This window comes from Etheostoma cragini, chromosome 19 (genome assembly GCF_013103735.1).
Source record: "Etheostoma cragini isolate CJK2018 chromosome 19, CSU_Ecrag_1.0, whole genome shotgun sequence".
Lineage (NCBI taxonomy): Eukaryota > Metazoa > Chordata > Actinopteri > Perciformes > Percidae > Etheostoma > Etheostoma cragini.
Genome location: NC_048425.1, coordinates 3,016,002 through 3,038,289, shown reverse-complemented (window position 1 = coordinate 3,038,289; position 22,288 = coordinate 3,016,002). Strand labels below are relative to the sequence as shown.

Here is a 22,288-nt window from a genome sequence, read left to right as displayed (position 1 = left end):
AATAAATGACAGCAGTACAAAAGAAAGCTGTTTTCTGTTTGGTAGATCGGGGGATTTGTAAGGGAAGAGATTAGAGGGCCCGGTGTCTTGAATCTCAAAAAATAAAATACTAATAAAACTTTTCATGTTTGAAAATAAAAAGTTTAGGCTAGTGACACTAAAAGCAGCAGTGTTTGGACGCAGCTCCCTAACTGGGAACCTTTACTAATAATTAATGTAAGTTTCTAAGCTACAGCTTGATGTATGTGTGTGTGTGTGTGTTTGTTGCTGTCATGGCCTTGTGTTGCAGCCTTGTTGAGCAAAGTGGAAGAAGGTAAATAATTCATACTAAAAAGAGGCGTGAGTGAAGTGGAACAAGTGAGACGAGAAGTGACAAAAAGGAGAGACTCAGGGAGGGAATGTGAAGAGAGAAATCGAGAACGGGAGCCGCTGACAGAGAAGAAACAATCAACTAATTCAGGAACAGAAATCACAGACATTTCAGACGTTAACTGAAAAACCGGACACAGAAATGTGTTTTACAGAGTCGGAGAGAATCCAGTGAAGGGGACTGAGCAGAAACGGGAAGTAGTGATGGGCGAGCCATTGTCTCATGCATTTATTAACTAAAAGAGTCAAAGACCAATCCCTTATTGTGTTATTAGAATTTATTAGCTTGTCTTCAAGTTTAAACTTTCTGAAACCTCATCTCACATTCTCTATGAAGGAATGGGGGTAGACCGAGCTTGGTCTCCAAACTGTTTCACTCTTGTGTGAGTTTCTCATCATTAAATGTCTTTCAATAGTCTTTGCTACATTAAATGAAAGCTTAAGGTCTTCCCTTGAAATTGGTATCCAACCGCCATCGCAGGGTAATAAACATCACAAAGCATCTCCTCACCTTAATGTTTTGTGCGTGTTCCACAAAACAAGAAGGAGGACAGGGCAGTACCAGGGGCCTGTAGTGTAGCTGTTAGAAGCAGTGTGACAACCACCCCCTCCCCCGTAAAAGTAATCTGTTGTGAGGTGATGCTGATTCCAGTTTCAGTTTGTGTCGTGTGCTGGGTCCTCAGCCCAGATAGTAGTCGGTACCTCTTGTCTTGTGCGTCGACTCTCCAGCCGTCTGGACGTCCGTTCTCTCTGGAGGCTGACCGACACTAATTCCTGCAGTGATTCACAACATCAGAAAGCATTAATACATATAACATATTGTCTACATATAACAGGCTGCTCCAATCAATGGGAACGCATTCTGTTTGCCTGCAGGATTTACGTTTGATTTTGGATGCAAACCAGAACAACAAAAATGTCTTCGTAAACTGATTAATTCCTTGTTTGGGTTTGACAGATTCCGCCTGAATTCCAATGTAACTTCATTAAAGGTATTGTGGTGTGCTGCAGCTTTGTTGAACTTCTAATCCATGAAAGCTTTCTTGTAATCACATAGCATGCTCTTGTATTATGTCACAGTTGTGATATGTTTGACAGAGACAGTGAAAGGATTAAATATCACATTTCCGTCACCTCTGCGTTGTGGTTTCAGGTTGCGGTGGATGGGAGGGGGCATGGCCTTCACCTCAGGGTTCATGGTGTTTCTCTTGAGCGGCGGGGTGCCGGGAGAGGCTGGAGTCAGCGGGGAATTACGAAAACCCAGGTGGGCGGGTGGGGGGACTTGTCTTCCCAGGGACGCTAGGTCGTCTGTGGCAGGGGTGGGGTGGACGGGAAGGGAAGGGGGGATGGGAGTCATGGGGACGTAGTTGGCATCCTGGAGCTGGACAGAGGATTCAGAGGGAGGATGTGGATGCACCCTGGAACATGAGAAGAAGAAAGTGGAAATTGGAAAAAAGAAATGTAAATAAATGTAAATGTGCTGTATTTATATAGCGCTTTTCCAGTCTTAACGACTGCTCAAAGCGCTTTTACATCTACAGTGAACATTCACCATTCACACACATTCATACACTGCGGCCGGGGCTGCCGTACAAGGTGCCACCTGCTCATCAGATAAACATGCACACACATTCACACTCCGATGCGCAGCACCGGGGGCAACTCGGGGTTTAGTGTCTTGCCCAAGGACACTTCGACAATGACTGCAGGGGCGGGGATCGAACCACCAACCTTCCGATTGGCAGGCAACCGCTCTACCACTGAGCCACAGCCGCCCCTATAAGGACCTGGTGCCAGGAAAGTCCAGGGTCATAAGGGATTCTATATTACTGTTACATAAAGGAAGTTTATAGATCTTTAATGCTGTGGTAGACAGAATATTTCATGTTAATGTAACAACTTTGAAATAAGAATCTTTCAGCATATGTAATTCAAATGGGCTGAGACCTCCTCTTGGCTCTGTTTCAGGCTTTAGATAATCTAGCCGTGGCAGAAGACTTCGGCCAATAACAGGTCATTTAAGAGAGCGAGGGAACGTTCCTATTGGCTGTTCTGTGCATGCATTAACCGTGTGACATAAAGGGGCAGAGGGAGAACTGCTAAAAGAGTATTAAGTCTACTTTTTTGTGCATTTTAAATCTTGGAAGAAGTTTCTACACTAGTTCATGAAGGTGGGACTGGTTCTTGGTTGGACTCTTGAGGATCTTAAAGGCATTTTCAGGGTTTGTCGAGGATGTTTGGATGAGTTCAACGAGCCCATGTTTGGGTTGTTTTTTAGGGACCTCTTCGGTGGTTTCAGTGATATTTAGAGGTATACACTTTGGAATAGTTTCATTCAAATTTCATTAACATGCAGCTTCTCTCCTAGGTGTCATTGTCAGGACTCTTATGTTGTCTACATATTTACAAAAATAAACAATTTTGTATTGTTTTAAAAAGACAACACAATAATTCTTTTTTTAAGTTGAGAAAGTACAGTCTTTTAAAACCAAGTCATTAGATGAACACGTGTTTATCGTAACACGTATCTTGTGACCGACCTTGGAGCGACAGGAGGCTCAGTGGTGGCGGCGCTCATGGGAACATAGTTTTCATCCACATCATCATCCTCAGAGCAAACACTACCCAGAGGTACCATGCCTTTATTAAACTGAAAAGAGAGATTTAAAAAGATACACACACACACACACACACACACACACACACACACACACACACAGATCCCAGTTTTAAATATCTGTACATTTATATATATAACTGTACTGCCATTACATTTATAGATAGATAGATAGATAGATAGATAGATAGATAGATTTTGAAATGATACAGGTAGAAAATGATAACATATAAAATAGGGGTTGACAGAACATCTGTTGTATTTTGTTCTTGAGGTTTAAAACGTTTAAACTCACAAAGTAGCTGTTGAAGCTCTCACTGAACTCAAACATGCTTGCTCGGTCGGACAGAGACCGAGGGATGTAAAAAGAGTCACAACCTGAAACACAAAGAGTATGTCAACTAAAAAAAAACATGAACCACATGAAGCTCAGAGCACTGAAAAAAAGGATACTAGATCAACATTTTGGGGAAAGACACTTATTTTGCTGAGAGTTAGAAGAACGACTCTGAGAGTGGTATGCACATGCAGCATTTTAAACCACTGTGACGGTGTACAAATCACATGCAACCTATTGGCGAACATTTGTGCAGCTTTAAGACTTATTGCTGACGGAGTGGAAACAGAGCTTGACGAGATCTGAATGTAGATGGACAGAAGGAGCTTTTACAAAGAAAGCAAATGTTTTTGCAGAAAGCATCAAGTCTGAGCATGTAGAGTATACAGAGACAGTTTTCCTAAAGGTTCTCTGAAGCGGCTGGGTCTCCATCATGAAAGAACATCGGAGAATCTGTCTGTAAAAACTTCTTTGTGGTGTTGTGGGGCAAAGTTCATGTCTCATTAATGAAACAAACAAGCACACATTGTCTCAGCTGTGAGGATATAATCCATCAACGCTGCCAGTTCTGCATAATGAAGCCGCTTGATCTCCTCTGAGGTGCCAGGTTTAAAACTCTCCGCTGGCTAAAAGTGACGCTGGAGCTCTCCGCAGAACAATGCATACAGTATTTCCACAATAATACTGATTTACACATACCAAAACAATAAGATTTTTGTCAGGAGATGTGGGACTTCAAAGTCCTCAGATGGACGCTAACACCAAAGCCAGATGTGCTCAGAGGCAAATGCTCAGCAATATATGAGCCATTACAAAGATTTAAGTGAGAATATGTTAGGTGTATGTGGCAGCTTGTTGTGAAGTTCTTCTACTCACTAGTGGCACGAGTGTGAATTTAGGAGAAATGTCATCAAAATGTGTATTTTGGATGTTATTTGACTGAAAAAAAACATTTCTTTGGAAGCAAAATAGCCCAAAATCCAAAAATAAGGTTTTTGCCTGTAGCTTCTTCCCTTAAATTGGCACAGTGGTATACTTGCATGAATACAGTTCTCCCTGAATCAAATTCCTCTTTCTCTTCATATTAAAGGAATTAATCGTCAGACAGACTGCAGTCTTCTAACCTGTGTGTGTGTGTCCTGACGTGGTGATAGTGTTGCTCCTCGGCAGCCCTCCCTCCAGATATCCATCCCTCCTCTCTGGCTCCGAGGTGGATCGGGGGAGCGTGGCTGACCTGGTGCCCATACCTAAGCCCTCTCCCCGGGCTGGTATGGTGTGAGGCTTGGGCGGGCGTGGAGGAGCAGTCGGGGTGGAAGCATGGAGCTCCGCCTGGGTTAGGGAGTTGACATTTGGGGTAGAGCATCGGCGGTGATGGGGTCGAGATTGCAGGGCAGATGCCGGACGAGGGATCTGGTAACCACTGGTGGTGTTTGAGTGTGTATTCAGATGCACTGCAGAGTGTGTGTCATCGCTGAGAAGTATCACAACGGGTTGAAGGTAGATGTCCAGGGAGTGCTTCCTAGGATGGGGAGACGGGTGACAACGAGTTTTATTGGCCCGTCTCTGCAGGTCAGAGGTCATGCTGGCATCCAGAGACTGGCTGAAAGGGCCCGTCATGGAGGCTACGGTCCGAGGGGCCGCCCTGAAGCCCGAGGAAGAGGAGGAGGAGGAGGATGGAAGTGGGAGGCCATTGGGAAGGAGGGAAGGAGAGGAGGAGGAAGAAGAGGAGGAGGAGTTGTTGGAGGGAGGAGGGTAGAGGCTGTCGTTGTAGTCTGTTTCAAAAGAGGTGGAGGAACCCAAAGGAGCCCTGGAGACACACAGAGAGAGAGAGACAGAGAGTTCCATGGATTTCAGTTCACCAAAAATACAGTAAACAATTCTCATTGTAACTGGTCATTTTAAGGTAATAATAATAACAATAATAATAATAATAATAATAATAATAATAATAATAATAATAACAATTTCACTTACTTATATACTTATATTCTACAGATATTTGTTTACAATCATATCGATATATTTGGATTATGTCATTTCTGTAGCTTATCTATTTTTTCCACATTGCAGAAGTTCTCTACTGTGTAATGCATTCCCACTGTAGTATAGTATGTAGTATATATACACAGTATGTAGTATATTATGTATTTGTATCCCTCGTGCATTCCTACTGTTTTGTGATTGGATTGTATTACGGTATCTTGTATTGAACTGTATTAAAGCTATAGTGCGTAGTTTCTGTCACCCCCCATGAGGAATTTTAAGTAATAACAACTAAATTGTTGGTCTGTCCACATAATGCAAGCCTTCCGTGATCCTGCACAGCCCCCACCCCTCCTCCTAGCAGCTGCACGTAGCCAAGGAGGACATGGAGGATCAAAAACACATGATGGACTCTTAAGAAGAGGTCATTGTCTTCACTCTAGATTCTGCGTGCAAAGGTCGCCGGACAATTTATAAGTAGTGTTTTTAGTTTTAGTTTAAGGTACCTGACTGTGAAACCTTAGTTTACCCCCTGGGGATTACTAAAATCATCCATCTATCTAATCTATCTATCTAAGTTGCTGATGCATTTTTCAATTCAGTTTTTTGGGCCAAACCTCAGCATATCACAACCAAACTTGTCTGGTTTCCTTCAAATTACATAACTAAAGCTCCCAAAGATATGCCAACCGCTCGAGAGTTGAGTGTTGCCAGCACTCAGTGCTATAACTATAACTATAACTATAAAAGTAAGTTATGAGGTGGGGACATCACAAGAAAGAAAAGCATACATCCCTGTTGGTGATATAAACTCAGGTATTTTTTTAGGGCATTTTTAGAGAGGGAAGACGACATGCAGCTAAGGGCCGCAAGTTGGACTCAAACCCGATAGGAGTTAACGTGCGTCTAGGAGTAAACCCCTACATACGTGTGCCAGCTCTACCAACTGAGCTAACCCAGCACCGGATAGAAACATTTTGAAATGTGGAGGAGGACAATAAGCCTGATGGTGGTGTTTTAAAGACTTGTCCCATGAAGGTTTGTGAAATCCGTGGGTGTGATCCTGACTAAGATAAACTCTAATCCCCTCCCTGAGAATCAACACGTCTGAACCTGTAACTCTGACTGTTAGTCCTGGAAGAACTACCTGCAGCTGGTTTTCTGTAGTCTGATTAAAACCTTCAAGTCACAAACTGTTTTACTCACCTACACATTTATAATTTTATTGGTTTGTATTGTATCATTGCATCATTACTTTAGTTGGAGATTTAGAAGCTGGTCACATGAGATCCGAGATTAGGGCACAAATAAATTATCCTTTACGCCTCAAGACTTTTATATGGAGTTGTCTGAGGACCAATAAGGTGTATGATTTTTGAAGATATACTCTCTAAGTGCTCATTTATGCTTTCTGGCTGTTTCCATTTCCTTTATTGTGTTCCAATATTCTGCTCCAAACAGCTCTGTTGTAGTCCAGCCTTCACTTCTGTGACGTGCATCACCTTGTAACACACGTTATAATGCTCGCCTAGCTGTTAGCGTGGCACACCCTCATGCTCTGCTTCTGACTGGCTAGTAGTCCCTTCCTAGCTACTGTGCATATGCAACTACTACAAAGATGGAGCAGAAGTAAGATGTCTCTCTCTGTAGCTAAAACAGAGAGCTCAACACACAGGGTGACAAGAGGAGCTGCAGCAATGTGCAGTATAACACAAAATTTGATGTTTTTTTAAAAATTAAACCATGTAAACCCATTCTGGCATAACCTCTAAATACAATTATGAACCTGAAAAAGAAAATGACATGAGCGCTTTCAGATTTGAATGGTTCATTAAAGTGTAGTATTTTGGGTTCTCTCAATACATTTCATTTTTGTCTTTTTTCCCAGGATTGAGGTGTGCATACCCTGAAACGTTTCTAAACATGTATAAAGAGACTGAAAACAGAAACTGTCTTATCTTGTCTTATTTCCTGTATTTTGCTGTGTGCGTGTGTGTGTGTGTGTTACCTGATGTGACTCTGGCAGTGTGATAACCACAGGTAGTCTTCTTCTGCATTTCCATCGTGCTCCAAGTTTCGCACACTTACCGGGTCATAGGGGGGTGGGAATGACCCTGTTACCATGGTGACTGAGGCAGTGCCACTGGTTGGGGTCCTCGCTATGATGGAGGACGAGCCAGACACAGGAGGAAAAAAATGTCACTCAAATTAAAAAAAGGAAAAACTAGAAACTCTTCTAAGTTCCTGTGTCTCCCTGCAGGGCATTGTGGGTATTGGAGTGTGAGACATAAGATTAACCTGAATGGCAATATTTTCTTTTGAGCTCAACCTATCAACATGGGTTTATGTAGATTTTGCAGGTCCGAGTTAGTGGCAGTGTTGGCCTGTACTGCGTGAAATGTGTTTTGGATGAATTACCAGCTGTGGAAAAAACATGAATATCAACATAATAGCACAATGCTTCAAAACAGAAATCAATCCATCTCTGTGTTAAAAGAAATTAGAGTTACATTTAGAAAATCACCTTAAGAAAGGAGTGTTATTCATGTATCTAAAATTAGACTAAACTATCAACACAAAACCAAAGACAAAGTTCAAATGACTGCAAAAGGCAATGCTGTTGTCATACATAAAACCCTCTTTTCTGATATTATAATGTATTTCACATCTGAGTCCCTGATGTCCCTGATGTCACATTTATGGTCATCTATTCTCTCTGCATGTTCTCTCTCTTCTCTCCTCCCACTAGTTTTCACACTGACTCAGCCATAACCCACAGTGCAAAACAAGAACAGTGCTGCCTATCTATCTATCTATCTATCTATCTATCTATCTATCTATCCATCCATCCATCCATCCATCCATCCATCCATCCATCCATCCATCCATCCACCTACCAACCAACCATTCCTAGCCACCCACCTAACAATCATCCATCCACCCATGCACCCACCCACCCAGCCAGCTCACCACCCATCCATCCATCCATCCATCCATCTGTCTTCCCTCCCTCTCTCTGTCCTACCATCATCAGTGGGGTTGAAGCCACAGAGCAGGCAGATGGAGGACACCCAGCGGTTCATGTCCTCCTCAGACTCGGCCACCAGGTACCAGATCCTCTCCTCCGTCCTCAGGTCGAAGACAAAGCTCCTCTCCAGCTCCTTCTTTGTGAACGTCAGGCCGGCATCCACCTGTCGGAGAGGGGGAAACAGAGATGGATAGAAGACAGGTGGAGAGTGTTTGCCAACTCTAAAACACAGAAATGTACAACACTCAGCTTGTCAAAATCAATAACTCATTTAAAAATTCTGCAGCATTATTAATTAGTTAGCAGCAAACACAGAAACTTTGAAGGACAGAGTAATTATCACTCTACATATTAATTTAGTTTGTGCAGTAGAGCACATTCACATTCATAAATACACACACAAAACAATTATATTTTAACAACAAGCCCCCCATTTAAAGAGAATCTCATCCCAATAACAGTCATCAACAAATAGAATAAAAATATTAGTTAAAATAACAAAAAGTACTAATAACAATAAATATTAAATTTTTAGCTCATTGGGACAAGCAGCTAGACTTTCCCGAACCTTTCCTCCAGCATGGCTTGTTTACCTGTTCACACAGGTTCAGGTTGATGGCCCTGATTGGCCGGCGGGACTGCTGGTTCTTATAGTACTGCAGGACGTCGGGCTCCCCACTCAGCCGACCGCTTCGCAGCACGAACCAACGCCTCTTCCATGCCTGGAGACAGCAAGAGACAGCTTTTATAACATACAGGGGGAAGAAATTATGGAATGGTTTAGTCTTTTTTTATTTGTTGACGACAAAACCAAATATGATCTGTGCATAACAAAAAACCTTTAACCTTCAACAAACTCTTCACCTACCCAGGCTAAAAAAACGTGAATTACAATTGCTGTAATGCACATTCTTATGAACAGGTTTGCATTATATTGTATGAAAACCTATGCACTAACCCCCTAACCCTAACACTAACCCCCATAGTGCATAGTTTCTGTCTCCCCCTCGAGGAATTCTAAATAATGCCAACAACACTGTGTGCGCGTCCACATGATACAAGCCTTCTGTGATAGTGCTTCACCCCAACTCCTCCTCCACATAGCTGCTAGTAGCCAAGGAGGACACGCAGGATTAAAAAATCCGATGGACTCTTCACAAGAGGTCATTTTCTTCATTGAGTTTATGCCCGCGAAAGTAGACTTGTAGCAACTTATGTGGCAATGGCTTGAATGCAACAGATGTTGATTTAGGTAAAAAAGTTACGCACTAAAGCTTAAATGATACTGAACTCCTGGCAATCGCTCCTGGTGTACTTCACCACTGTTTTGGAAGAAGGAAATAGTTTGAGATCCAGTTGAACTAGATTTAAAAGTGAGTTGTCTTTAAGTTCAGTGTAATAGATATTAGACTTTACGTAGTAAGAAAAGTTTGAAAGTGAGAGAGTTGTGTGGAGCTGATGGTCTTAATTATTAAATTTGTAGCAACTCATTTGGCAATGGCTCGAATGTAAAAAAAAAAAGTTATTTATTAAAGCTTTAAATTTGGCTAAAGAAAAGGTTGCTGTGATCCAGGCACAGGGCACCGTCAGGCTGCAGTCCTTTCAGTTAAGTTAATCCGACCAGAGGTGACCGTCATGCGGCCGTGGCGTGTGTTAAGTGTTAAGTTTAGGCACCAAAACGAGTAGTTGAGATTAGAAAGAAGCTTGTGGTTTGGCTTAAAACACCACTCCCCTTGAGTAGTATTCCCAGGACACTATTACATATTTGCTGAGTGAAAGACTCGTATTTTCCTCAAACAGGAACTCCACTAGCCCACCTCCCTATGAGGATCTTCACACTCTTATACAGAGGCATTCAATGTGGTGCATACAGCATTAAGTATGTTGAATACATGTGAGTTATAGTGTATTACGTTTTGTAGTTGTGTGTTTGAATGGTACATGAGAACAGCCCATGTCCTGATAGAATTCCCACCCACTCGCACAAGACTTAAAGTTAAAGCGCCACTCAGTTCTGGCTGCAGAGTTCACTCCACCCTCCAACCCAGAGGTTTTTATAATGCTTTTAAAGGACCCCTGTAGACCATCAAGAGGTAGGGTTCTACAAACTAACTCTGGTGTCTCTCTCCCATGTCAGAAGTTTTACACTTCAGTGCATATGAATGTCAACACACATACACACACACACAAACACACACAAAAGTTGCAAGCTGTTTAACACTTCTCTCAGGTTGTTGTCGTCCTGCGCTCAGCGATACAGTATGGGTAGGGTCCATCTCCCATGAGCGATCCACTCATATTTCCGACATGACTCACCGTGCACGTGTTTTTGTAAGTGTGTTTGTGTGTGTGTGTGTTTGAAGGGTAAGTGTAAGTGTGTGGGTAGTGTGAGCGAAAGACACATCATGATTATTTAAACGTGTGAAGCAGAGCATGAGCAAGAACTTTCATTTAAGAACAGCATGTGCGCGCACGCACACACACGCACACACACACACACAATGATCTCAGTGTTTTTCGGTTTCAGCGTTTAAAGGAATCAGATTATTTAGTCTTTATAACTGTTATGTGAAGGACATAGGATTGATGAAGAGTGACTTGATACTTATTGTTGAGCTGTGTACTTGTGTGTGTGCAACCCAGTCTCACAGGAGTCTGTGAAATGGTCACGTTATTTAATTTGATTTGTGTACACAATCCTTATTTTTTTGTGATGGTCAGCATGTTTTTTATGTATTTCATTGAAAAGAATCTTTCCTGACTACAGCCCGAATCTCAATGAGAAGATGACGTAGCATTGCGTTGTTGTTCCGCGTCCCGTCATGGTTTTCCTACACCGACCCGTCCCGCTGTATACAGCTACGCAATGGTTGGTGTTGTAAAAAACCTGCTGACCATCACGCAAAAAAAAGAGATAAATGTGTGTGTACATGAATCAAATAGATTAAATTACGTGACCATTTCACCATTTCTGTCGGGAGAATGTGTTGGTGTGTGCGTGTGTGTGCGTGTGTGTGTGTTTGTTTGCCAGTAAGTTTCCATGAGTCCAACAAATCCATCCCTTCCCATGTTTAATAATATTTCTCAACAAAACCAACGTGACTCCAAAGGCATGCCTCTGAGTGTGTGTGTGTGTGTGTGTGTGTGTGATCAAAGTGCACCGTGTTTAAATACTGTAGTGCACGTTTCCCACCTCTTTCTCTCAGGCAGGAAGAGGAAGTAGCTGAAGAGGAAATGCCACTAGGAGATGGCAGTAGATGAGTGTGTGTGTGTGTGTGTGTATGTGTATCTTTTGTCTGCCCCCCCTCACTCAGTCATCTTCAGGCCACTGAACAAATAAAGCAGCAGGGTGTCAGCAGCAAGGATGAAAATAGTTTTGTATGACTAATCTGCATTAACGGGAAAATGTAATCCCCACAAAGAAAAAAGCCTACCCCCCCCCCCCCCCCCCCCCCCCCCCCCAGGCTTGCTGTGGTCCCAAGAAGGGTTTTTGAACAGACTTCAACAGAAGCCAAACGGTAGAAAAAAAAGGTTATAAAATATCCAAAAATGCTCAATATTGTCCAGATTATCCCCCTGTGAAGGAATTTACTTGCGTTAAATTTATGACCTTTGTAACCGTTTTTTTCTGAATCTAGTTATAGTTCTTTGTGAGGGCTATAGTGGTATTGGGCTGCTGCTTATAATATCTCACTTAAAAAATTGCATTTTCTCCACATTTGTGCTCATTTAGCTGCCTGAATATTAGCAACGTCAAAATGATGATATGTTCCTTTTCTTTAGCACTTTCTCTAATGTCTTCACCCACCTACTCTTTCTGTTTGGTTTCCTCCTCCGACCCTGACAGGAAGAGGGTACAATCATAGACATATAAAGATTAGACAACGCATCGACCGCTACTGCCTACTGGCGCTGACGAGACGTGGGGCCGCCATCTTGGACCGGTCACCCGCTCCGCTCAGTGTAATGTGTTTGGCAGGTGAAATGAGCTGTCAGCGCGTTTAATTAGTCAATCTCACTGAATACAAAACTGATTTTCATGTTTTTTTTGCTACAAAGGTTATACATGTAGCTATGAAACAGGACACATGGTTAGACACATGGCTTATCAAACAAATCCCAACTAAACCAGAGACAATCCCAATGTAATAACAACATAAGCATACATTACTGCTGCTTTAGGACCCCCACAATAATGTATAGGTTATACTCACTTATATAACGATGTGCTGTGTAACGATATTGCTTTGATATATCTTTCACCCCTAACAAAGCACGCGTACCAGTACTTATTTAAAGTAGCAGTATGAAATGAAAGTGGCAGTTTTTATTTAAACTGCACATTTACTTGGTTGAATCTCCCTTTAAAACTCGCAAAACTTAAATTATGTAGCAATTTTCAAAGCATAGATTCAAAATGATTTACAGAACCCAGAGTTAAAAAGATAAGTAAACTCTGCTGATCTGATCAGGAATATATTCTGCACAGTGCTCTGGCATCTTGTATCTTCTGCTGCTAAGTAACGAGTATGACCGGTCCAAGATGGCGGCTGGAAATCTTGCGCTCAGCAGCCAATGCGGCGTCTAATCTTTATTATGTCTATGGGTACAATGGCTCTAAAATAACACTTCCTCCATCCTTCCTCCAAACCAAAATTAACACCAGACCTGAAAAACAAGTGTCCCAGTGTTCAATTCCTCATTTGCTGATCTACTCCTCCTCAGAACTGCAGACATCTAACACTTTCTGTTTTACAGCAGGGTCTGTGAATACTGTGAAGGAACTGAAGTTCAATGTTTTTGCAGCTTTCATCTTTGTCCGTGTTATTTTCATTATTATTCCTTACTTAAAATTCCCAAATCAACACTCAATAACAATCAATTAAGTGAGTCAATAGTAGTCAACTACTGTGACATGGTTGTCATATTGTATTCCTATTATGGGGACATTTTAGGAATTGTTGTTGAAATGAAATTGTGGTCTAGACCTACTCTATCTGTAAGCATGTTGAGATAACTTTTATTATTTGATACTATCAATAAATGTGAATTGAAAATGGATAACAGTCCATTCATTGTTTATAAAGGCTGAAGGCATCCGAGGCACGCAAGAGTTTAAAAAAAAAAAAAAGCCTTTAGTATCTCCTTGGCCATAAAGTCATTAAAACATGCCAACGCTTGCAGATTTTAAGGCCTTCTTCAGGGCATCATCATGAAGTCAATTGCCCCAATGAAGGTGTAAGAGCCAAGTAGTGCCCTTGGTGTAAATAGGAACCAATCTTTGGGCACATACAGTTTTTGACCACACAGCGCCACACACACACACACACACACACACACACACACAACACCAAATAAGCATAGAGAAAAGCATTAATTTGTCTGGACTATTAACTTATAGCTCATGGAATAAATAATATCAAATATGACCAGCAAACCGTGTTGGGACTGAGTGCATTGATTGTTTGGCAACTCAGATTTATCTTGTGACTCCGTACAGGTGTTCCTAGCTCCAGGTTAGGAACCTCTGAATCACTTCATTGCAAAGGACAACTTTACCGATCAAAGTTAAACCACAAAGTCTGTGAGTCATGGTGGTTGTTGTCTAACAGACACTTTGGGTAATAACTTCCATTTCCTTTTACAATTTGAAGGTACAGTACTTGTAATCGACGGCGGCCAAAATCACCAGTTCTGATGAACCATAATTTTCCTTTTGCCCATGAAAATCACGTTAGCACACTCTTTGTGGAGCCTTTGTGTTCCACAAATGCACCGTGGTTGAAAAACACGGCAATTATCCAAGCTGTGATAGGACACAGTCTCCTTTACCTTCATAGAGACAGCTTCCCTTCAGCTAACTGACTGTGTGTGTGTGTGTGTGTGTGTGTGCGTTTAAATCTTCTAAATCTTCAGGGAGGCCTCCTCTCAACTAGGCCCAGCTGAGAACAATTACACACACACACACACACACACACACACACACACACACACACACACACACACAGAAAAGGGAGTGTATGTATGATGAGGTGTGCTCCACAAGCTCTGGCCCATTACTTGGTCTGCTGTGGTCATTATATGCTGCTCCAGTGTGTGTGTGTGTGTGTGTGTGTGTGTGTGTGTTGACAGTATAGACCGTTAATATACGGTCTATGGTTGACAGTAAACACACTGCTGGCCAGATGTGTGTGTGTGTGTGTGTGTACGAACTGTGCTGTGAATACCATCACAGCTGAATGTACACACAGTGTAAACAATGGGCTCTCTTGCCTCTTCTGTTTACCTTTGATGTCAACTAACAGTGGTTGTGGGTAATGGAGTCCACATAATTAAAGTTGTTATCATTTTGTCAGAGAGGGAGCTCTCTTGATCCATGTAAAAGGTTCTTGTTTAAGATCAGCAAGACACCAACTGCTCTTTCACACTGTGGTAGTAAGGGGAACTTCTCTCTTCTTCTCTCGAACAAAATCTTTTCTTCCGCCCCATTTATACACCATGACCCTTTTCTTACAACAGACACAGGCATCCAGAAAGTGACCAAGAAAGCAGGAAGAGAAAGTAAATAAATGAAAGGGAAAGCAACAGAAGTATACTGGAAAAAGACAACAGATTAATGGAAAGAAATAATGCTCAAGGGAAATATGTAGAGGAGAGATGAGATTAGCTCATCTCACAAGGCATGCCAGATATGCAGTGTGTGTGTGTGTGTGTATGTGTGTTTACTGGAAAGCAAGGCAACAAATAGCCTAGGAAAAATCTATCTATCTATCTATCTATCTATCTATCTATCTATTGATCTAACTGGAATCAGTTTCATTCAGAAAAAAAAACTGCAGCTGAAGATCATACTTTCACTCCTAAAAATGAACATTTAAGTCAAATATTCAACATGTTTATATGGGACACAACATACAGAAAAAGCTAAACATGTTGTAAATGTATCAAAGTCTCTAGTATATTTAGCCAGGCTTTCAATTTTTGATATTTTAAAGATGTAAAGTAAGATTTTCTTTTTAGCCAGTTAGAAACAGGGGTTTCTGTTAGCAGTGGCTAAAAGTAAGCTATGTGGATATACAGTGATTTACTAAACAGAAGCATGCATAGGAAATGTCTCTTTCTAGTAAGCGACTGCTAAATTATTTAGTATTTCCATAACATTGTCACCTTCACCTTCTATGTATTTAAAAATAAAGTTGTCAGGTTTTCGTAAAAAACAGGAAAATGTATGAACAAAGTCCCTTTTTTAGCTGAGTTTCTGCTTCTAATTTGCAGCTTTTCATGTATTCCTCCAAATACATTTAATATGTCAGTTCAGTGCATTCATCTCTTCACCAAAGTAAAACATAAAACACAAGAATAATTACTATAGCAGCAGACAGCTTTGTTCTGCTGAATGTTTTATCCATTTAACTTTAAAAAAAAAAGGACATGATAGTAAGAAAGAGCTAATCTTCAGGCGCTTTTTAAGTCAACATCTGAAAAAAAACACAATAAAACAAGGCAACAGATACTTTTTCAAACGTATTCTGAGATATTTGTTTTTGCTAAAAGCTGAACATAAGAGTGAAATACTCACATAGCGGCGGAGCTTCTTCTCTGGTGGAGACTTTCTGAGCCAGCCCTCGCACACCACCTCCCCTGCTGCACTCATCCTGGGGCCAGCAGAACTCCCCTCACACACAGCTTCCAATAAGTCAATCAGTCGCTTCTAACCAGGTGTCAAACCTGACTTCCAACGGGACAGTTAGGATTCCAAGCACTCAATCAGACTAAACCAATCAAGTGTCAACTCAGTCAATTAAGGCATCCGATGAGCGAGACTTTTCTCAGGTTTTTGATCAGGTTAATCAGACCTGAAATTACTCAATCATACTTCCAGTCAGACCTGAAGCAGTTGATCTGGCTTCAAATCAGTCACAAAGGCATTCAATCGTCCAACCGGTCCCATGATCTTGAAATCAGTGGATCAGACTTCAGTTTATTTGAATGCTGCTGTAATCAATAAACTTGGGTGATTGATCCATAGCTCCAGCAGTTTCCATCCACCCGTGAAGGAGTTGCTTGTCCTTCCACGGCTGAGTCACACCTCCTTCTGAGAGGGTTTCTACGTTCCAGCAGAGTCCCTCTTCCTTCCCTTTCTCTTTTTATGCCTCTCTCTCTGGTTGGGCGATAACCAAACACTATGGCACAGCGCTGACATTCCTTCTGTCCTCTCCTCCCACTGTTCCCTCTTCCCTCTTCCTTTCTCACTCCTCCCCTTCTGCTCCTGCTCAGGATAACAGGAAACTCCCCCTGTGGATCTGGATGTGTACAGTATGTGCAGTTATGGAAAAACGTACCCAGATATTTAACTTAGGGGTAGGTTGGGTCTTTTGAAGTGGGGTTGAATGCGATACTTATTTATCATAAGTCTGTGTATTACAGTTTGAGGAAGCAGCTTTTAAATCGCTCTCTTCAAAGCCACCCGACTCATTCGACAAAAAGTGTCATTTTACCTCGAAGAACACAGGCATTTCTGAAAGTGGAGTAGAAGTAGTAGAGTGAAACGCAAGTTTTGTGTACTGTCTGAAGCTGAGACTACTGACTTCCATAAAGCTAAGGCACTCCCAAGAGTAATATTAAAGGGAGAATGGGCAACAGTGGTGCAGCATCTCATGATTTTAGACATGGCTCAAAGCTGGATCCTACATTTCCCACCATTCAGTTCAATAGACAAAAAGACAGTTTTCCTTCTCCAGAGCCAGGGAAGACAATATAGTTAACACAGAATGAGTGGTACACTTTAATAGTATTAAGTGACAGCTCTTCTGTTCGGAATATTTGGATTTTACAAATGTTGACTTAAGTTATGATGGATTGTTTCTGGATGATGAATTATGGCAGATCATGAAATTAGATTTCCTGAGATAAATTTAGAGATAAATGTTGACATCTTGTGGCCTTTTCTTAATATTACAAGTTTAATAAAAGGTTGATTTTTCCTCCGTTATATATCCTTGCACATCAGACAGAGTGGGATGTTTCATTAGTATCAACATTAGTTATCATTATTAACCCTGCTGGTGTGTCAGTGGTTAAAGTTGTAAAAGGTGAGGCGCTCTGCAAAATGTATGCTGAATTGTCTATTTTACAAAAATTTGTTGTACTTTATCAGCTTGATGTGGGACCGTCATGGCATGTGGTTCAACTCATCAGGTTCCTGTTAACTCCTAACCTCCTGCCAACTCTGTTAACCTCCTGCTAACTTTCTGCTAGCTTCCTGCTAACGTCCTGCGGTGCCATGTAATGTAGTGTTATTCCATCCTCTCAACAACCTGAAAAATTCCCTTTGTGTCCTACAAACAAATAGTCCAACGTCCCTTTTTTTCCCCAAAAGAAACCCTCGGCTCCCGGATCCATTGTTCCGACCACATAGCTAGGCTTTTGTTGATCACCTTGCATAATCTAAGATCTGAATCAACAATAACAAGCAAAATTACTTTTCTCTAGGTTATTAACACGTTTAAATGTTTATCTAGCCTGATCCACACAGTCTCTGCACCGGTTTGTGTGTCCCAAATTCCCCGTTACGTAACCTTATTTGTACAGGTCCTCGCATGCCTAACCCCAACCAATAGCTATCCTATCCTGTATAAAAAGCCCACATGGTTGGACATGTGGCCGGGTTTAGTTTTTCAGAACAAAGGAACATCGGACTAGTAGTCTGTGGGACCAAAGGGATTTTTTCAGGTTATTGAGAGGTCCCCCCTCCAGCTGACCCTGCTAACTTCCTTTTTACCTCTAGCCTGTTCTAACTAGTGAGAGGTTTTAAATGCAACCATCAGACATTGAGTGAAAGGTGGAGAAGATGAGCTCAAGCTAGCAAGTCCATCTCGCCATTTCATGACTACAAGTCGCTCATCAAGATAGAGATGGCCGGTCAACGTTTTCAAAATGTAAACATCAGAGCGTCAGTGCAGATGGTTCTCAGCTACATCCTGTAGCCACGATCCTGACGTGGACAAGAAAGACCAGGGGTTGAGTTGGGCCAGAAGGACACAGAATGGTGTGGCACCTTTGGAGCTCATAGTCATAATTAATTATCAGTGTAGTAACTTATGTGGCAATGGCTTGAATTAATTAAAAAGTTACGCACCATCATGGTCATACTGGTAGTGCTGCTGTTAAGGTGGTCTGCGGGCCTGATTTGGGTGGTTTTTTAATACTTTTCGGGCAAAGGTGATGAGTGTTTGGTGTGTGCGGACGTCGTCTTTATTCTGGTTTAATGCCCCCAGCAGTCTGGTGTTACCTCTGTTGTTTCCACACAGAGCAGGAAAACAGCGATAAATCACTACAACAGTTATCTCACTGTGCTTTTCATGAAGAGCAGGTCTAGAGCGTACTCTGGGAAGTTTTTTACAGAAACTCAACAGTTCACACCAAGAACAAGCACTATGCAACAGAGGCAAGGAAAATCTTCCTTTAAGAGGCAGAAACCTCGAGCAGAACCATGGCTCAGGGTGGGGGGTCATCTGCCTCGATCCTGCCCTAATGAGATCAGGATTAAAAGAGCTACATACATAGACCTTTGCATACTTAAACAATTTCTGGTGCTATTTAATTCAATGTAATGAAACACTGTGTTAGTATCACTATTAAATATGGGTGGGGTGATTGTGAATAGTGGTTTGAATAGAGTTAAACTAAGTGCAAATATATCAGTTTAGGATGTACAGAAACATTTATTTTTAAATATTTTTTATATACATTTATTTAAGTTTTTCTCTCTGTCTGTCTGTCTCTCTCTCTCTCTCTCTCTCTCTCTCGCTCTGTCTCTCTCTCTCTCTCTCTGTCTCTCTCTGTCTGTTTCTCTCTCTCTCTCTCTCTCACACACACACACACACACACACACACACTCTTCTGGTTGCCACCTCAATTGTGTTTTAATTAACACACCTGTGCCTAATTAAGACTAATGTCAGCCACCTGGCATCAAGTAAACGTCACCTACAAACTAAGTGAAATACTACAAAATAAAATGCCATGTAGAGCTGTGTGAAATGTAAGGAGACTCAGCTTTTGGATTTTTCTATCATGTAGCATTAGCTTTTTTTTGCTAGACCCACAGAAGATAATATCCAACTGTTTTTCAGATAAGTGATACTCTTTTATGCAGTACAGCAGACCGCTTTTCTATGTTAATAATTATGTTTTAATTAATATAATAGGATTGTTTAATACTTATAAATGCTGAAGTCCAGTGGCCTGTTTAAAGTACCACAAGTTTAATAGCACGTATCATTTTTCTTTATGCAAAATAAATGATTAAATCCTTAAACACATAAAACAAAGAGTCATAAGAAGAACACAACATCAGACAGAAAGCACCAGTGTTTCATTAGTATCAACTTTAGATATCAGTATTTAGATATTCAGTAATAAATTAATGATCTTAACTTTTAACTCAGCGGTTAATGTGGCATGACTTGACAGTCCAGCAACACAAAGTAAGATTATCTCCAGGCTCATATTTGAATGAAGAATTAGAAACAGGTGTTCACTTTGAATACACAGCAGTCCTAGCTTACATAAAAGGGATTTGAATCCTGTCAAATGTTCATCTGATCTACAGGACAAACAAAATGAGCTACATTTGCATGGGTATGTAATGAAATTGGACAATGGGCACAAATATTAGCTCAGATAATAAAATACATCATTGCATTTTAGGTTTGGAGTAAGACTTAGAGCTGGAAACAAACTATTTTTTAAGTGGAGGAATGAATTTGTCCATGCTCAGTGGTCAAGTCGGAGCAGATGTTAATACATCTTCCTGGAAAAGCAGGACGAGAACATTTGACTAGAGAAATTAACCATGTCAAAAGTATCAAACAATCTGGATTGGTTTTGAAACATGCAAAAAGAAAAACACACTCCTGCCTCAGACCTGGTCCAGACACACACACACACACACACACACAAACCTTTTCTTCACAGTATATTTGAATACAGTGTATTAACAGTGTAACATTTGGATCAGATATCAGATTGAAACCGTCTCAGAAGGACGAAGGTCAGAAATAAAGGTGGGTGTCCTTAAAAAAATATAATGAAATGTTTTAGTTATTCATTTTTTGTGCTGCAACTAACAAGTATTTTCAACATCCATCAATACTGTATGCCAAACATTTCCTGGTCTATGAAATGCCAAAACGTTTTCCGGCCAGAGAACAAAGCAGCGACTTCAAATGTTTTGTACAATCCAAATTGCAAAACTTGAAGATTTACCAAGTTTACAGCTGACAAAGCTTTGAAACTGAGAAAAGCAGCAACATTCTTTCATTTGGAGGCGAGAACCGGAGATTGTTTATCATTATTTCACTCTTTTTGATTGAAAAATAAGTGAAAAAAGACAAATACCAAAAAATACTGTTGAGGTTTTTTCTGTTTCATTTCTCACAGACACTGTTGGAAATGTATTATTTAATACAGATGCAGATGAGTGAAAGGGAGGCATCATTAGCACAATGCTCACAGTCACTTGTCTGTTCAAGATGACAGCTTGGTGAATACAATTGCATTAGGTCTTGATCGGTATATATTTGAGTTAGATAAACTTGAGTAAAATCTAAATAAAAGTGGCCAGTAACATTTGTCCAGCAGGTAAATGAAGGACAAGGTTTGGCTATGAGGTAGAAGTACAAAGTAAGTAGTATACAGTTGTATATGATTGGTGATGGCAATGCAGCGCTTTCTTACAAGGACGTAATGTTGGGTATTAAAGTCATTATATGGATTTTCAATTATTTTCATTCAATCCCCTTTTTGTTTTTATTTGGACTGAACTTCTTTATATCATGGAGGATTGAAAGAGAGAAGCCTTTCTTTCTTCTTTGGACACTTGCACAGTTGATACTGTATTATGTAAGGGTTAATGCCCAAAGAGGTGTCCATGGTCAGGTATTAATGGACGACAGTGAGGCATGAACCGTCCGTTGCTTCATTATTGCTTCATTATTCCCTGACAATGGACACCTTGTCGAGCATTTACCCTGACTTAGTGGTTTTGCTGAAGACTAACTACAGAAACTACAGGCACTCCACTAATTAAAAAAAGTGGCAGGAAGAGCAACTCAAGATTGATATAACTTTTAGGAATAAACGTTTTCTCCCATTTATTGTCTTTTTGTCTTCCAGATATGGCAGTAAACTCTTCCTCCTCCAATGACTCCCTTCATTACAGTATCTACATGTATTGCTTTCTCACCAGACCATACTCCTTTATCTTTACTGCATATTACATCACCAACGTCCTCCTCCTCCTCCCTCTCTGCCTACTCGTCCTCTACCTGGGTCTCCAACGATGGCGGCGACATCGCTCCACTTCTGCAGCAGCAACGACGAGTCACTCAGACACCTTCACCTACCACATGGTCGCCATGGAGCTGATTGGTCTCTTTGGGGGGACCCTCTGCTGCTGGGGTATCTACACAGATCCTGTTGATTTATTATCTGTAGGGTTATTGCTTTTGAATGTTACCTGGTATGGAGTGACATACTTTCACATCCTGACCTGTGTGGAGCGCTACCTGGCTGTCGTTCATCCCATCACCTACCTGAGTCTGAAAGGAGAGAGAGGGATCAGGATCAGAAATGTCAGCATTGGTTGTGTGTGGCTGCTTTCCATTGGAACAGCAAGTCTGATAAGTTTAGAAAACATATATTTAATTGTGGGTTTCATTTTCTTGATTGTCTCGTTGATCATCACTTCCTTCTGCAGTCTTTCTGTTCTCTGTGTTCTGATTCGTCCAGGGCCAGGGGAACAGGGCGGGGACAGGGAAAGAGTTGTCCAATCAAAGAAGAGGGCTTTCTACACCATCATGGCCATACTGGTAGTGCTGCTGTTGAGGTTTTGTGGGAATCTGATTTGGGTTGTTTTATATGAGTTGAGGGAAAGTGCACACTGTGTGGT

The 22,288-nt window shown here is 41.2% G+C and overlaps 1 protein-coding gene across 1 annotated transcript in view; it reads right to left on the bottom strand.

The window, feature by feature from the left end:
- Positions 1–16,495, bottom strand: part of LOC117935094 (GRB2-associated-binding protein 1-like) — a 20,580-nt gene extending 4,085 nt beyond the window's left edge. Inside the window, 9 exon segments of the mRNA XM_034857248.1 lie at positions 1,072–1,143; positions 1,504–1,787; positions 2,910–3,019; positions 3,282–3,364; positions 4,448–5,130; positions 7,315–7,537; positions 8,332–8,497; positions 8,928–9,056; positions 15,914–16,495. Coding sequence (XP_034713139.1) covers positions 1,072–1,143; positions 1,504–1,787; positions 2,910–3,019; positions 3,282–3,364; positions 4,448–5,130; positions 7,315–7,537; positions 8,332–8,497; positions 8,928–9,056; positions 15,914–15,988 — 1,825 coding nt within the window. The 5' untranslated portion in view covers positions 15,989–16,495.
- Between the last annotated feature and the right edge of the window lie 5,793 nt (positions 16,496–22,288).